We start from the raw sequence: 16,422 nt of genomic DNA, 5'->3' as shown, positions 1-16,422 counted from the left end.
ATACTCACGAACCCAAGAAGTAGATCTGGGTTCAGACAAGAAAGGCCTGCTCAGGCTCCCTGGGGCCCAGCCAACCGGAACCACATCTGCACTCATGAACGGCCTCTTTATTTCTCAGCCAGGGCCTACCCAAGGCTGAGCCACCTCTCATCCACTCCTGCAAGCCCTCTGGCCCCCAGTGCACCAATGGATTTGAGGGGCTCCATGACTGGCTGGCCCTGTGCTGCAGGTTCAGTGGTATAGAGTGCTATCCCAGCCCCCAGAGCTGTGGCTGGGAGCCAGTCCCTGGGGAGCCAGGACTCTGTCACTATGACCTGATGTGATTCCACCAGGAAGCTGGGCTTCCCACCCCATGACAAGTTGATGCAGGCCTCACAGAACAGAAGAGGGGCCCTCCCTGTACTTGTGAATGTGCTCCTGAGGCTGGAAGGATGAGGTGGAGTAAAAGGCATGGGACCCTCACTCTGTGCTGAAGGGGCTGGGAGCTGAGATTGGTGCCCTGTCTTCCTGGGTTCAAATCCTGCTTCTGCTACTTCTTAGCTGTGCTGCCTCAGGCAAGTCACTTCATCTCTCTGGGGCTCAGTTTACACAGATATAAAAAATGAGGGCGGGCGTGGTGGCTCACGCCTGTAATTCTAGCACTTTGGGAGGCCGAGGCGGGCAGATCATGAGGTCAGGAGATCGAGACCATCCTGGCTAACACAGTGAAAACCCATCTCTACTAAAAATACAAAAAATTAGCCGGGTGTGGTGGCTGTAGTCCCAGCTACTCAGGAGGCTGAGGCAGGAGAATAGTGTGAACCCGGGAGGCAGAGTTTGCAGAGAGCCTAGATTGCGCCACTGCGCTCCAGCCCGGGTGACAGAGCGAGACTCCGTCTCAAAAAAAAAAAAAAAAAAAGAGGATAAGGCCAGGCAAGGTAGCTTTCGCCTGTAATCCCAGCACTTTGGGAGGCCGAGGTGGGAGGATTGCTTGAGCCCAGGAGTTCAAGGACGGCCTAGGCAACATAGCAAGACCCCTTCTCCCCCCGGCAAAAAAATGATAATAATAATAATAATTAGCTGGGTATGGTAGTGGCATGTGCCTGTGGTCCCTGCTCAGGAGACTGAGATGGGAGGATCATTGAGCCCAGGAAGTCAAGGCTGCAGTGAGCCATGATCACACCACTGTACACCAGCTAGAGCCACAGAGTAAGATCCTGTCTCAAAAAAAAAAAAAAAAAAAAAAAAAAAAAGAGGATGGCCAGGCGTGGTGGCTCACATCTGTAATCCCAGCACTTTGGGAGGCCAAGGTGGTTGGATTACCTGAGGTAGGAGTTCAAGACCAGCTTGGCCAACATGGCGAGTGCCTGTCTCTACTAAACATACAAAAATGAGCCGGGCATGGTGGCGCACGCCTGTAGTCCCAGCTACTCTGGAGGCTAAGGCAGGAGAATCACTTGAAGCCAGGAGGTAGAGTTGCAATGAGCTGAGATTATGCCACTGCACTCCAGCCTGGGTAACAGAGGGAGACTCTGTCTCAAAAAAAAAAGGGGGGGCCCTTTCCTGTTGGGGGGGCCCTTTCCTGTTAGGGGAGAGCTGTGCGAGGTGAAGGTCTTGGACGCAGTTTCTTGTTTTAATCATATAGACAAAACAGCCCTGCTGCAAAGATGGTCAATGTACCTAAAACCCGAAGCGCCTTCTGTAAAATGTGTGGTAAGCATCAGCCTCACAAAGTGACACAGTATAGGAAGGGCAAGGATTCCTTGTATGCCCAGGGAAAGAGGCGCTGTGATCGGAAGGAGAGTGGCTATGGTGGACAGACAAAGTCAATTTTCCAGAAGAAGGCTAAGACCACAAAGAAGATTGTGCTAAGGCTGGAATGTGTTGAGCCTACCTGCAGATCCAAGAGGATGCTGGCCATTAAGAGATGCTAGCATTTTGAACTGGAAGGAGATAAGAGAAAGGGCCAAGTGATCCAGTTCTAAACTTTGGGAAATTTTTCTTTTAATTTGAAGAGAAAATGTTGAAGCCATAGAAAAATTACCTGTAGGAAAATAAATACAGTGATATTCTTTTTAAAAAAAAATGAGGATAACCATTAACCACATCATGGGATAATCAGGCAGATCAACTGACTGTGAATATGAAGAACCCAGTGCAGAATGGGCACAGCAATGCCCAGTGCTTCTAGAGAAAGGAAGCCTAAGGGGTGGGGAAGGTTCCCAACTGGGCCGTGCAGCCTGGAGTACACATGTGTGTTGGGGACTATCTGGCCTGGAATAACCAAGAGAGCCCCCCAGAGTATAGGCCTGCCTGGGGCATTCACTGTCCCTCCCAGCCACCCCAAGCCTGAAGGCTTCACCCCTCCTACCCCTCCCCGTTGCCTTTCCAACCCTCCTACCCACCCCCAATGCCTGTGGACAAGTCTAGGGCTGTTGACTGGGATCCCAATGCCATGCCCCAAATGGAGACTTCCTGGCCCGGCAGGACTCACAGGAACTTAGAGGACCAAGGAGAAAAAACTGTTGCACTCATGCACACATGCACATGTGAGCACATGCGTGCACACACACAGAGGGACACAGAACCAGCCAGGCACACACATGCAACCATGGCCGGCAACCAACCTTCCTTCCTTTCCTCCCTCCCTCCCTCGCTCCCCACTTCCCTCCTTCCCTTCCTCTCTCCCTCCCCTTTCCTTGCTTTCTTCCTTCCCTCCCCTTCCCCTCCCTCCCTGTCCCCCCTTCCTTCCTTCCCTCCTTCCTCCTCCCTTTCTCCATCTCCCCCTCAGTCCCTCCTCCTACTTCCTTCCCCACCTTCTCTTCTACCCCTTCCCCCATCCCCACTCCCTTCCCTCAGACCACTCTGCCTGGCTTACTATGCCAGAGTGTGCATAACCTCTGTGGTACCCACAGGATACCTAGAAATGCCCCCAGCCTCTCCTTCTGGGTCCAGAATAAGCAGATGCCTTGGGGGTAGTATTGGGGTGGGGGTATTCAATCATCCCTGCTCCCCTCATAGCCTCCAGTCCTGTCTCTGGCACCCACTGCTTTGGGGTTTCTATTTATACCCAGTTCTTTCACCAGACTAGCAAAGGCAAGTTTGCATCCTGGTTGCACCCCAGCCTAACTCTGTGACCTCAGGCAAGTCATTGGACATGGCTGGCCCCAGTTTTCTCACCTCTAAAATGGGGCTGTCATGCCTTTTTTTTTTTCTTTAGAGACAGGGTCTCATTCTGTCACCCATGTTGGAGTATGGTGGTGCCATCATGGCTTACTGCAGCCTTGAACTCCTGGGCTCAAGTGATCCTCCCGCTTCAGCCTCTCAAGTAGCTGAAACTATAGGCATGTGCCACCACACCTGGCTAATTTTTATTTTATTTTTATTTTTATTTTTTTATTTTTTGAGACGGAGTCTCGCTCTGTCGCCCAGGCTGGAGTACAGTGGCCGGATCTCAGCTCACTGCAAGCTCCGCCTCCCGGGTTTACGCCATTCTCCTGCCTCAGCCTCCCGAGTAGCTGGGACTACAGGCGCCCGCCACCTTGCCTGGCTAGCTTTTTTTGTATTTTTTTTAGTAGAGACGGGGTTTCACCGTGTTAGCCAGGATGGTCTCGATCTCCTGACCTCATGATCCACCCATCTCGGCCTCCCAAAGTGCTGGGATTACAGGCTTGAGCCACCGCGCCCGGCCCACACCTGGCTAATTTTTAAAATGTTTTTGTAGAGACAAGGTCTCGCTCTGTTGCCCAGGCTGATTTTGAACTCCTAGTGTCATGCCTTTCTTACTGGGTGTGGAGGGAAGACCTTGAATGAAACGCAACTAGCACAGTGCTCGTCTGCTTACTTGCTCTCAACCTCCAAGGACAGAGCTGGCCTTCCTCTCTGGGGACAAGTGCCCCTGGACAGCACCTAGGGGTGGCTGAATGCACAGATTGCTCAGCTAGTTCCCCTCCCTCCTCTTTAGCGCAGAAAAGAAGGTATTGGATCGGCCACCCCCACTCAAATTAGTTTCATCACTTACTGCCTAAGACCTCCTCTGCAGAGTGATCCCTGTTGGGCACCCACCTCCCTCCCACTCCATCTATCCTCTACCTGCCCAACTCCTGCATCTGCAAGGCCTGGAGGGTCTCTTGCTTCCTGTCCCCGTTTTCCCATCTTTCTCCTGTACCCCACCTGCCTTCTCTTTCACAATCCCCTCGCCTGCCAGGATGTGGCTCCCATGTGGGCCTGTGGTCCACAAACCTACCCAGTTCCCTTCATCCCCTCTTCTGCTTTCAGGTCCCCAGCCCAGGCTGCCTCCATCCCTCCCCCACCAAGCTGGAAGACCAGCACAATTCAGACAGGACTTGTGTCCCAGCTGCCCTGGGCCCCTCAGTTTCCTTATCTGTAATTTAAGAATGAAAATACTGTGAGCAGTGGCTCACGCCTGTAATCCCAGCACTTTGGGAGGCCAAGGTGGGAGGATCACGAGGTCAGGAGATCGAGACCATCCTGGCTAACACGTTGAAACCCTGCCTTTACTAAAAAAAAAAAAAAAAAAATTAGCCGGACGTGATGGCGGGTGCCTGTTGTCCCAGCTGCTCAGGAGGCTGAGGCAGGAGAATGGCGTGAACCCAGGAGGCAGAGGTTGCAGTGAGCTGAGATCGCGCCACTGTACTCCAGCCTGGGTGACAGACTGAGATTCCGTCTCAAAATAAATAAATAAATAAATAAATAAATAAATAAATAAGAAAGAAAGAATAAAAATACCATTCGGGTGTGGTGGTTCATGCCTATAATTCCAGCACTTTGGGAGGCAGGAGGACTCCTTGAACCCAGGCATTCAAGACCAGCCTGGGCAATATAGTGAGGACCTATCTGTACAAAAATTTTAAAAATTACCTGGTGTGGTGGCACACACCTGTGGTCCCAGCTATTCAGGAGGCTGAGGTGGGAGCATGACTTGAGCCTGGGAGGTCAAGGCTACAGAGAGCTGTGATCATGCCACTACACTCCAGTCTGGGCGACAGGGCAAGACCCTGTCTCAAAAAAACAAAAACAAAACCTATGTTTTGGTATATTGTAAGACTAAATTAGAAAACCTATGTATCAGCCAGGTGCAGTGGTTCATACCTATAATCTCAGCACTTTGGGAGGCCAAGGTGGGTGGATCACCTGAGGTCAGGAGATCGAGACCAGCCTGACTAACATGGAGAAACCCCCTCTCTACTAAAAATACAAAAATTAGCTGGGCGTGGTAGCGGGCACCTGTAATCTCAGCTACTTGGGAGGCTGAAGCAGGGGAATCTCTTGAACCCAGGAGGCGGAGGTTGCAGTGAGCCGAGATCATGCTGTTGCACTCCAGCCTGAGTGCAATGAAAAAAAAAAAAAAAGAAAAAGAAAACCTATGTATCTGGCATACAGGTCAATATACACAACAGGAAAGGATGGATAAATAAATGAACTAGACCTGGAGTCTGCTCCCCCATTACAATGTCCCTATGAGGCCCCACTTGCAGAGGCAGGCTGGCCGGGGGAGGTCAGACGAGGGTGGCTCAGAAAGAGGAAAGAGGCTGACTCAGGTGTCAGGATGAGGCCTTGGGAGGCCCAGCAGGGCTTTCTCAGACTCAGGAAGTCTAGAGCAGTAGCCCAGGGCCTGCCCTGTGCCTGGGACCCAAGGTCCTTAGCTTTCAGCGGAGGATCCACGCAGGGCCACTGCCAACCCAAAGGTACCACTCTGCAGACAGAGCCCTGGGCCAGGACACCTGACTTGGGAGGAGAGCATGTACTGGATTTCAGGAGCTAGATGCTACTCTGGCTGGACATCCTGTGACTGGCAGGAACCCGGCACCCCTAGTGACTCTGAGGATGGCAAAGGGGCCTATGTTTCTCCAGGTCAACTCCCCACTCAGCAACTTGCCCAGTGCCCATGGCCTCCAGGCCCACTCCTCTCCAGGCTTCATGTCCCCTCGCCCCTTAGCACTGACTGGCTCAGCACTGACCGTCATAAAGCAGGGTTGATGTTAGGCTTTGACCAAAGGTCAGGAGATTGAGAAGAATGACATCCCAGCTCAGCACAAGCAATGGGGACGATTAAACAGTAGCCGTCCTTGTTTGAAAACCCATCAGAGCTGTTTCCTGTGCTGCTACACCCCACTCAGGTCACAGCTTGCTGACGCCTTCTTGGGTTTCTACCCACCCCCATCCCTGTTTGAAACGCCTGTTCTTTTATTCTTATTTGTGACAATGTAGCCCTCCTCCCCTGCCTCTGCAAATCAGATATGTCTCCATTTTGGAGCCCGCTCAGGCAGCTTGCTAAACTAGGGGCAACTATCAATGCAGGCTGCAACTTTCAGCTATAGTTTATCTTTGAACAAGCTGCACCCATTCTTACATAGTATTCCCTTGTCCACCCACACAGACACCAGGGACAAAGGATGGTAGAATGATTTATTCTTCTGGAATTTTTTTCTTCTTCCTCGTGCATTTGGTCACTTTCCCATCTCATGTTTAATTTGTTAAAGCCAAACTCAGACACATTTTGGATCATGAACACCTGTCACAGGTTTATCATAAGTTGGGAACAAGTTTAGGAAAACAAAAGGGAATAAGTTTAGGAAAACAAAACACAATCGAGTCCTCTAGCATTGCGGGAGAAGCCATGTCATGCAGTGATTTGGAGCACGAATACTAAGCCAGATGGCCCGGGTTGCAATCCCGGTTTTGCCTCTTTGTAGCTGTGTGACCTTGAGCAAGTTTACTTAACCTCTCTGTGCCTCAGCTTCTCACTTGTGAATAGCAGCTAATAATAGCACTCACTTCACGAGTTTGTTGTGCATGAAATCCAATTTAATCCAAATTACATGAATTAATTTTAATTTTAATTTTTGTAGGGGGAGTGTCTTGCTGTGTTGCCCAGGCTGGTCTTAAACTCCCAACCTCAAATGATCCTCCCACCTCAGCCTCCCAAGTAGCTGGGATTACAGGTGCATGCAACCACACCCAGCTAAATGTTTTATGTTTTGTAGAGACAGGGTCTCACTATGTTGCCCAGGCTGGTCTCAAACTCCTGGGCTCAAGGAATTCTTCCATCTCAGCCTCCCGAGTAGCTGGGATTACAGACGTGAGCCACTGCACCCAGCCTTAAATGAATTAATACATGTAAGATCCAGCCAGGCGCGGTGGCTCATGCCTGTAATCCCAGCACTTTGGGAGGCCAAGGAGGGCGGATCACGAGGTCAGGAGATCGAGACCATCCTGGCTAACATGGTGAAACCCCGTCTCTACTAAAAATACAAAAAATTAGCCGGGCATGGTGGCAGGCACCTGTAGTCCCAGCTACTTGGGAGGCTGAGGCAGGAGAATGGCGTGAACCTGGGAGGTAGAGCTTGCAGTGAGCTGAGATCACACCACTGCACTCCAGCCTGGGGGACAGAGCGAGACTCTGTCTCAAAACAAAACAAAACAAAACAAAACAAAACAAAACAAACCTGTAAGATCCCAAAGCAGGGCCTAGCACACAATAAGCATGATAAGACTGCTGGCTGTTATGAGCAAGTTTATATAGGAGAAGAAGAGGAATGTTAGATAAGGTTGTTTAACTATGTACAGGTCTGGTTAGCTTTACAGGACTGTAAAGCTGTCACATTCATATCAGCTGCAGGGGTTAAACCTGGGTCACACCAACCCAGACCATCCCTCTAAATTGCCAAGTGTGGGCTGTTTATCAGAAATACCAGCTAAAGTTTGTCATTTTGTTTTATTTTTTCAGGGGCCTCGGGGTAGCTTTGTTTCTTAGACCTCAGCCTGTATCCCTGAATGATTATCAGGAAAATGTTTTAATCCAGCAAGGCCTGGGGAATGGGAGATGGCAGAGAGGATGGGAGAGCAGGGGAGCCTGTTCCACCACAGCCAGATGGTGCTTGGCAGAGCAGGAAGAGGACTCTGTGGCCACTAAGCCAGGAGGTGCTGGGCAGTGAGGCCCAGGACACATCTGTGGTCCTGGGCATGGGAACAGCACTCGGTGCAGTCATAGTTCCTGGCTGCTGGCCACACTGTCTTCTGAATCCTTGGCCAACATGGAGCTCCCTCCTTGAGTTCTCAGAGCCCTGGCCAGCCCCAGAACCCTCTGCCCAGCTTTCTGCTAGCCTGACTGTCCTGTGGAGGAGGGGAAGCAGGACTGCAGGAGGATGTGGCCAGACCAAGTTGGAAGCCAAGAGGTGCTTGGCAGCTTCCCCAGGGCTGGCACTGTGCCCCCTCCTCTTCCACTCCCCACTGCCCACGCTGCTCAGGACTTGACACAAGAGCATTCAGTTAATAGAGATGTGGTGGTGTTGCTTGGGAAAAGCCAACCCAAAGATACAAGGTCACCTGACATTTAGCAGTGTTATTCAATGGAAATAAAACTTGAGCCACATATGTTATCTGAAATTTTCTAGCAGACAGTAAGGAGAAACAGATGAAATCAATTTTAGCAATATATTTAAGAGAACCCAATTTATCTAATGTAACCCTATGTTACCATCTCAATATGTAATCATATACAAAATTATTAAGATATTTCACATTCTTTTGTTTCATCCTAAGTCTCCTAAACCCTGTGTATACATTACACTTACCACCCATATCAATACATACTAGCCCCTGCAGGAGAGGAAAAAAGTTTTCCTCTACACTCTTTTATTCTGTGGTTGGAGTTTTTGAATTAAACTGACAAAAGACAGATTAACAGGAGAAGAAGTTTATTATGTCTGCATACCATACCAACAAAGGACGTAGCTGGCTGGTTAAATAGAGTTGAAGGCTTATATACCTAATTTAGCAGGGAAAAGGGAGGGGAAAGAAAGAGCTTCTATGGGAAAAACAAATAAGTTTCCTTAGGAAAGACAAATGGGTTTTAAGAGAACCGACAGGTGATAAAGTTTGTGAAAATATTTGTCTATACAGGTATGAGTGGTCTCTCTGTCTTCTTGGGGCCATGAAACTCCCCCTATAAGAGAGTTTATGGTAGCCTTACTTCCCAGAAGTTACTGTTTTTTGTCAGATAAAGGAAGCTCCTAGGAGGCTTTTCTCTGCATCTGTTGAATCTCAAATGTCTTCAGCTTAAAATAATGTTTATGCCAACTCTAGGGCTCCTAGTGGTTCCCACACATTTCAAGTACTCAACAGTCATAGCAGCTACCTTATCAGACTGTGTAGGTGCAGAATCATTAAATCATGGAACCTCAGGGCAGGACAGCTTCTGGAGATGCTGCCAAGCATGCCCTCTGCCACCTTCTTCCCCGTGCCTGGCCCGTACTCTACTTGAGTGTCTCCCAAGCTGGGTGCTCACGACCCCTGCCTCCCCGGCAGTCTCCTCCAGGCCAGTGGCTCAGGCTTCGAGGTGGATCGAGTTATTGATGTTGAGCAGAAATCTCCCTCCCGCCTAATTGGGCAATCCAACATCTTTTCCAAAGCACTGGCACAAACCCTCCGTGACGGTGGCTGGCAAGAACTATTGGTGAATTTTACCTAGAGGGTCCGTGTCCAGCAGCAAGTGGGGACAGGAGGATGCTAGGATACAAGGTCGTCCTGCTGTGCCTTGGCCCAGAGAGTTGTCTCCATGCATTCTGGGGCCGTGGCCGTGCGGGCACCCACCAAAACCCTAACGTAGAAAGCCCGGTCACGGCCCGCCTGGGGCTGGCCCTGGCCCTGGCTGCCGCTCTCCTTCCCCCAGCTGAATCCTAATAGGAGGCACAGAATCCTAATACAGCCTCCAGGTTTCACAAATGGGGAAACCGAGGTGCGGTTCCCGCGCGTCCACGTTCAGCCCATGCTCTGGCTGAACCCAATTGCAACAAAGTCCCAGGGGCCTCCGTGAAAATCGTGGGAGCCTTCCCGCCCTGGCGGGCCCTTGCCAGCTCTCTGCTCCTCGGACACAGGCAGCGGGCGAACGCGGGCCTCAGGGACCCGGCCGCTGGGGCGGGAGTCTCGGGGGAACCGTGATGTAACCGGGCGTCCCGGCTTGCAGGAGCGGCCCCCAGTCGCCGCCCGTGGCTTGTTTACTCGACTAGGGGCGCGGGGTGGAGCTGCTGCCACAGGGCCCCGCCCCCCCCACCGTGTCCGCCCCCGCACCTCCCCCAACCCCTCCACCCCAAGAGCTGGACTGAGCCCCAGGGGCCGTTGGAGGCTTGCGGGTGTTGGTCCTGTTTCTGCCTTAGATGTTCCAAGATCTGGCGCAGTGGCCGAGCCACATGGGTGACTCTGAAAGAGCCTGAGCCCCCCACGAGCTCTGTCAGTCACAGCCCCAAGTAGCTCAAAAGAACATTCCAACGAAGTAAAATCCCGGAGCTTGCTACGCCTACGCAGCCTCAGGAAAAGGGCCCTCCTATCTGGTCCCCAAGTCGCCGCATCTTCCCAGCCCGTCTCCTGCTCCTGTCTCCTGTCTCCTGTTCTGTGATAGTCGGTACCATGAGGAGCCCTTCTTTGGACTCCCCAAAAGTCTGCCTCAGGGGACAAAAACAGCATTTCCCAGGGGCTCTTTCTAATACTGCTGGCGCAGAGAGAGAGAGAGTTTGCTCTTGGCTAGGCAAAGTTAACACCCTAGAGCGCTGAAGAGCAGAACTGCTTAGGGGTTGGGCTTCCTCGCTTAGGGCAGCGCTTGCCAGTCCTGGGCTCTTTCCGCCCCAAGCCAAGGCCTGGCTCACTGGGGCCAGTGGGGAGCAGCAGGGCTCCCTGCACACACAGCACCTCCTGGAGCTGGGCTCTCCACCCAGACACAGGCCCCCCACCCCTAGGGGACAATAAGAACAAGGCAGTGTGGGCCAGATGGTAATGGATGGGAACGGATCTAGAGGGTGCAATGCTGATGCCAGCAAAAACCCCAACAGCTGTGACCTGTGCTCACCGCCAGGGTTTTCTTATCTAGACTCTCCATTCCCTGGTGAGGTATGAGGGAACTGAGGCTCAGAGAGAGTAGGGGAGCCTGAGGTCACCCTAGTAAGTTGGTGACAGCTGCAACTAGGACCCAAACCCCTGTGTGCTAGTCCCTCTTGCGCTTTTTTTTTTTTTTAATGGACAGTACAATATGAACATACTTCATGCAATCTTGAGAGCCCAAGAGCCCTATGAGTGGGAGCAGTCCAGGAGGGCTTCCTGGATGAGAGGCCAGGCCTCAGCTAGATGAGGGAGGAGGGGCACGATTTAGAGAGAGAGGTGTGAGGTGAGAAAGCTTCTCTGAGCTGGGAAATAGGAAGAAAGGGGAGGGGCTGGGTGGGATGGCACTCACCTGTAATCCCAGAGCTTTAGGAGGCTGGGGAAGAGGATTGTTTCAGACCGGTTTGGGCAATATAGTGAGACCACCATCTCCACCAAAAATAAAAAATGTGGCACGTGCCTGTGGTCCCAGCTACCTGAGAGGCTGACATGGTAGGATTGCTTGGGCCCTGGAGGTTGAGGCTGTAATGAGCCGTGATCATGCCACTGCACTGCTGCCTGGGCGACAGTGTGTGATCTTGTCTCAAAAAAAAGAAGAAAGGGCAGGTTAACCTGGGAAGAGAACAGCCCGGGAAGTAAGTGTGCAAAAGACTCGCCAAAGAAGAGGGTCTGGGGGTCAGTCGGGGAGGAGGCCAGCCAGGGTCACGAGAAGTTCCTGGGGAGGGGGTGTGGTGGGCAGACGCAGGATTGGAGACTACCGGTATTGGGGGCAACATTTCCAGTCCAGCCTTCCACTGCAGACTCTCGCATTTCCCAGCCCTCTGGCTTTGGGTATGTTATCTTCCCTCTGTGGGCCTCAGTTTCCTTACTTATAAGACGGAGATCAGCTCCCCACACTGCCCATGGCTGAGAAGGTGCTTTGTGACTGGCTTGACATACTTGAGGGTATGAGGGACTCATATACCAATGTGACGGAGAGGTTGGAGTCAGGGGAGACCTCTCCATGGGGCTTCTCCCTGCAATGTATTCCCTGCCCTTACAGAGAGGCCCCAAACACTTGTTCCCTCCAACTCTGCCAGCATGTTGGGGAGGCCCCTAGGCTTAGTAAATATTTGTGTCTCTGCTCTAGTTGGTGACTGCTGGAACATTCTGTCCTGCTTCTCATTCATCTAGGCTTCTGCCTCAGGCTGTGAAGTTACTGCAAGAGATCAAGAGCCCAGGATGGGAACTTCTAGGTCCTTTGCCAGTCCCCCTCCTGCCAGCCCCCCTCCTGCCTACTCCTCCTGAGCCCCCGCTTATTCCTGAAGTTCAGAACCCTGTGTTAGGCCCTGTGCAAGAAAGCGACACGTGGCTCTAAAGAACCTCTCTAGCCAGGCACAGTGGCTCATGCCTGTAATCCCAGCACTTTGGGAGGTTGATTTGCAGGTGGATCACCTCAGGTCAGGAGTTCAAGACCAGCCTGGCCAACATGGTGAAACCCCATCTATACTAAAAATACAAAAATTAGCCAGGCGTGATGGCATGTGCATGTAGTGTCAGCTACTTGGGAGGGCAAGGCAGGAGAATTGCTTGAATCTGGGAGGTGGAGGTTGCCAGTGAGCTGAGATCGTGCCATTGCACTCCATTCTGGGTGACAGAGTGAGACTGCATTGAAAGGGGCGGGGAGGAAGGGAGGAAGGGGAGAGAGAGAGAGAGAAATAAAAGAAAAAGAAAAAAGGAAGGAAGGAAGGGAAGGAAGGAAAGGAAGGAAAGAAAGGGACATGTGACTGTAAAGAACCTCTCTGGCTGGGCACGGTGGCTCATGCCTGTAATCCCAGCACTTTAGGACGCCAAGATGAGAGGATCACTTAAGTCCAGCAGTTTGAGAACAACCTGGGCAACATAGTGAGACCTATTTCTAGTTTTAAAAAGAAAACCTCTCCTTTTGCTGTGAGAAGAGCTAAGACATTGGGTCCAAATGTTAGCTCAGTAGCTGGCCTGATGTGTGGTTTTGAGTGACTCCCATTACCTCTCTGAGCTTATTTCCTCATTCCTGAAAAGGTGGTGAAATGGTTTGGACCAGTGCCTGGCACTTACTAAGCTGTTTTCTTCCTTAGCCTTCCTTCCATGCCTCTGCACTATCTTTCTAGAAGTTTGGGCCTGCCCTATTTAACCAATTAAATTAACAAGGATAAGAAGTTTCCGACTTTTATTGGGTACTCTATACAGTGGTGTGCTGGTAAATGTTTAACAACCAGCTCTAAATACATTTTTTTAAATCTTTTTTTTTTTTTTTTTCTGAGACAGAGTCTCGCTCTGTCACCCAGGCTGGAGTGTAGTGGCATGACCTCAGCTCACTGCAAGCTCTGCCTCGCGGGTTCACACCATTCCCCTGCCTCAGCCTCTCGAGTAGCTGGGACTACAGGCGCCGCCACCATGCGTGGCTAAATTTTTGTATTTTTAGTAGAGATGGGGTTTCACCATGTTAGCCAGGATGGTCTTGATCTCCTGACCTCATGATCCGCCCATCTCAGCTTCTCAAAGTGCTGAGGTTACAGGCATGAGCCATCGTGCCTGGCCTAAATACATTTTTTTAAAGTTCCAGGCCAGGTGCGGTGGTTCATACCTGTAATCCCAGCATTTTGGGAGGCTGAGGCAGTTGGATCACCTGACGTCAGGAGTTCAAGACCAGCCTGACCAATATGGTGAAACCCCATCTCTACTAAAAAATGCAAAAATTAGCTGGGTGTTTCAGGTGGCGTGCGCCTGTAGTCCCAGCTACTCAGGAGGCTGAGACAGGAGAATCTCTTGAATCTGACAGGCAAAGGTTGCAGCGAGCTGAGATCATGCCACCACACTCCAGCCTGGGCAACAGAGTGAGACTCTGTCTCAAAAAAATTAAAATAAAATAAAAGTTATGTTTTGCAGTGTTTGCCCGATTTCTGTGCTGTTAATACCATGGCCATTTCTTTCTCTTTTTTTTTTTTTTGAGACAGGTTTCGCTCTTGTCACCCAGGCCGGAGTGCAATGGCACGATCTTGGCTTATTCCAACCTCCACCTCCAGGGTTCAAGCTATTCTCCTGCCTCAGCCTCCCGAGTAGCTGGGACTACAAGCGTCCACCACCACGCAGTAAATTTTAGTATTTAGTAAATATTTAGTATTAAAATTTACACAGTAAATTTTAGTATTTAGTAAATACTAAAATTTAGTAATTAGTAAATAAAATACTAAATACTAAATACTAAAATTTAGTATTTAGTAAATACTAAAATTTAGTAAATTTTTCTAATTTACTAATTCAAAATACAAAAATTACTAATTTTTGTATTTTAGTAGAGACAGGAGTTCACCATGTTGGCCAGGCTGGTCTCGAACTCCTGACATCAGGTGATCCACCAGCCTCGGCCTCCCAAAGTGCTGGGATTACAGACGTGAGCCACCGCGGCCGGCCCACCATGGCCATTTCAAAACTCCCAACATGACATCACAGAAAATGAACTGTGACCCAGTGAGAGCTGGCAGGCCACAACACAGCACTGCCTGTGGGATTGGCTACATCATTTGCAGGGACCAATACAAAATGAAATTGCAGGTTCCCTGTTCAAAATGCAAGGGGGAATGTCTTCCCTTTTTTCCATGATGCCTCTCACAACCTGTCATGGTGTTGTGTTTTTGGTAATTTACACTTAAAATTCTTACTGCCTCCAGCTCGGGACATGCACAGGGCCAGAGCGGACCCTCACAGGTCAGGGAGGTGGTATATGTGGAACCTTGTAACTACCAGGCTCCCCCTTGCAGCAGCCACCAGACAGACTCCTCGGGAAGCAGAGGCAGGCATCTTCCCTTCCTACAGGCCCATAGTCCCGACTGTGTCCCAACCTCATAGCCAGGAGGCACTAGGGACTGGGATGGGAGTGGAGAGAGGCTCACCTTCCCTAAGCCACCCATTGAACACGGCATATTGCTGCCAGCCTGGGACAGTACGGCCACCACCTGTCCGCTCTGACAGTGCGGGGTGCATGTACTTGGCCCTGGTGCACCCACCCCCACCGAGGCCCTCAAGGGAGCAGAGGGTGGCAGTGTTGCAGGGCAGGGGTGGCAAGGGGGCTGGGTGGCACTGGGGCACCAGAGGTTGAGGGAGTGGACAGCCAAGAACTCATTCCAGGGAAGCAGGGAGGTGGCAGGAGGCAGGACATGCTTCAGGCCAAGGCTCCAAGCCTTCAGCCTGTGCTCCATGACCCCACTGGACTTCACTTACAAAAGACAAATTTGGCAGGGCGCAATGGCTCACACCTGTAATCCTAGCACTCTGGGAGGCCGAGACAGGTGGATCACTTGAGGTCAGGAGTTCAAGACCAACCTGGCCAACATGGTGAAACCCGGTCTCTACTGAAAATACAAAAATTAGCCGGGCGTGGGAGCACGTGCCTGTAATCCCAGCTCCAGCTACTCGGAGGCCGAGGCAGGAGAATCGTTTGACCCAGGAGGCAGAGGTTGCAGCGAGCCAAGATTGTGCCACTGCACTCCAGCCTGGGTGACAGAATGAGACTCTGTATCAAAAAAACAAAACAAACAAACAAAAAAAACAAATTCAAAGTTAAATTATGAAGAATTTCAAAGTGCTGCTTGGTCCTAGTGCATTAAACCAAACTTGGTTGGGCCCTTCCAAGTGCGGGGCCCTGTCTGTGGGCTGCACTGAAGGGGGCCTTACTATATGAATTATCCAAGTGAGATAAGAATGACCGGCAGGTTGGCTAGGCATGGTGACACATGCCTGTAATCCAGCACTTTGGGAGGCCAAGGTGAGTGAATCACCTGAGGTCAGGAGTTCGAGACCAGCCTGACCAACATGGTAAAACCCTGTCTCTACTAAAAATATAAAAATTAGCCGGGTGTGGTGGCGCACACCTGTAATTCCAGTTGCTCAGGAGGCTAAGGCAGTAGAATTGCTTGAACCAGGGAGGCAGAGGTTGCAGTGAGCCAAGATCACACCATTGCACTCCAGCCTGGGTGACAGAGCGAGACTCCATCTCAAAAAAAAAAAAAAAAAAAAAAAAAAAAAAAAAGAATGGCCCAGCAGGATCATTCCTTAGGAACTTTTCCTTTAGTCCCCACATCAGAGAAAGCTGGGTGCCTTGAGGGGAGTAAAGGCCAGAAGACTCACCTCCCTCCTCAGAAATCTCCCCTACTTTGGGGAAGCACGCACGCAACTTGGCAAAAACTTGTCAAACAAAAAAAATACAGCCTTTGTTACAGAACATTTATCATCCACCATCTGCACCATCGCTTCCATTTTTATATCTGCATGGTACCGCTTTTCTCTTTTTGAGAAATACTTTCCAAAAATTGATCTTTTGTTTCTAAACAGGTGAAAGATAACATTTTCAAACACTCAATTCACTGCCCATCTGTGCAACATATAATTGGTTGCATTCATTGGTCTAGAGAATATCCACACCTGTAAAAGTTTTCTCCGTACTGATATTTGTCCTGGGGATTGAAGCCAAATTATTGACCTAGTTTTAGCAAATCTAGAACAACAGCTTTTTGGCTTGAGAAATATTTCCAT

At 50.6% G+C, this 16,422-nt stretch overlaps 1 protein-coding gene across 1 annotated transcript; it reads left to right on the top strand.

Annotated features, from left to right (window-relative positions):
* Positions 1-1,373: 1,373 nt before the first annotated feature.
* LOC103245316 (large ribosomal subunit protein eL42-like) lies at positions 1,374-1,964 on the top strand. The gene has a single exon (XM_038008878.2). It carries the CDS (start codon positions 1,647-1,649, stop codon positions 1,911-1,913), a length of 267 nt encoding a protein of 88 aa, XP_037864806.1. The 5' UTR covers positions 1,374-1,646; the 3' UTR covers positions 1,914-1,964.
* Positions 1,965-16,422: the final 14,458 nt, after the last annotated feature.

Source organism: Chlorocebus sabaeus, chromosome 26 (genome assembly GCF_047675955.1).
Source record: "Chlorocebus sabaeus isolate Y175 chromosome 26, mChlSab1.0.hap1, whole genome shotgun sequence".
NCBI classification, from domain to species: Eukaryota; Metazoa; Chordata; class Mammalia; order Primates; family Cercopithecidae; genus Chlorocebus; species Chlorocebus sabaeus.
Note: the sequence above shows the minus strand (reverse complement) of the source record. Positions and strands in the feature narration are given on the sequence as shown.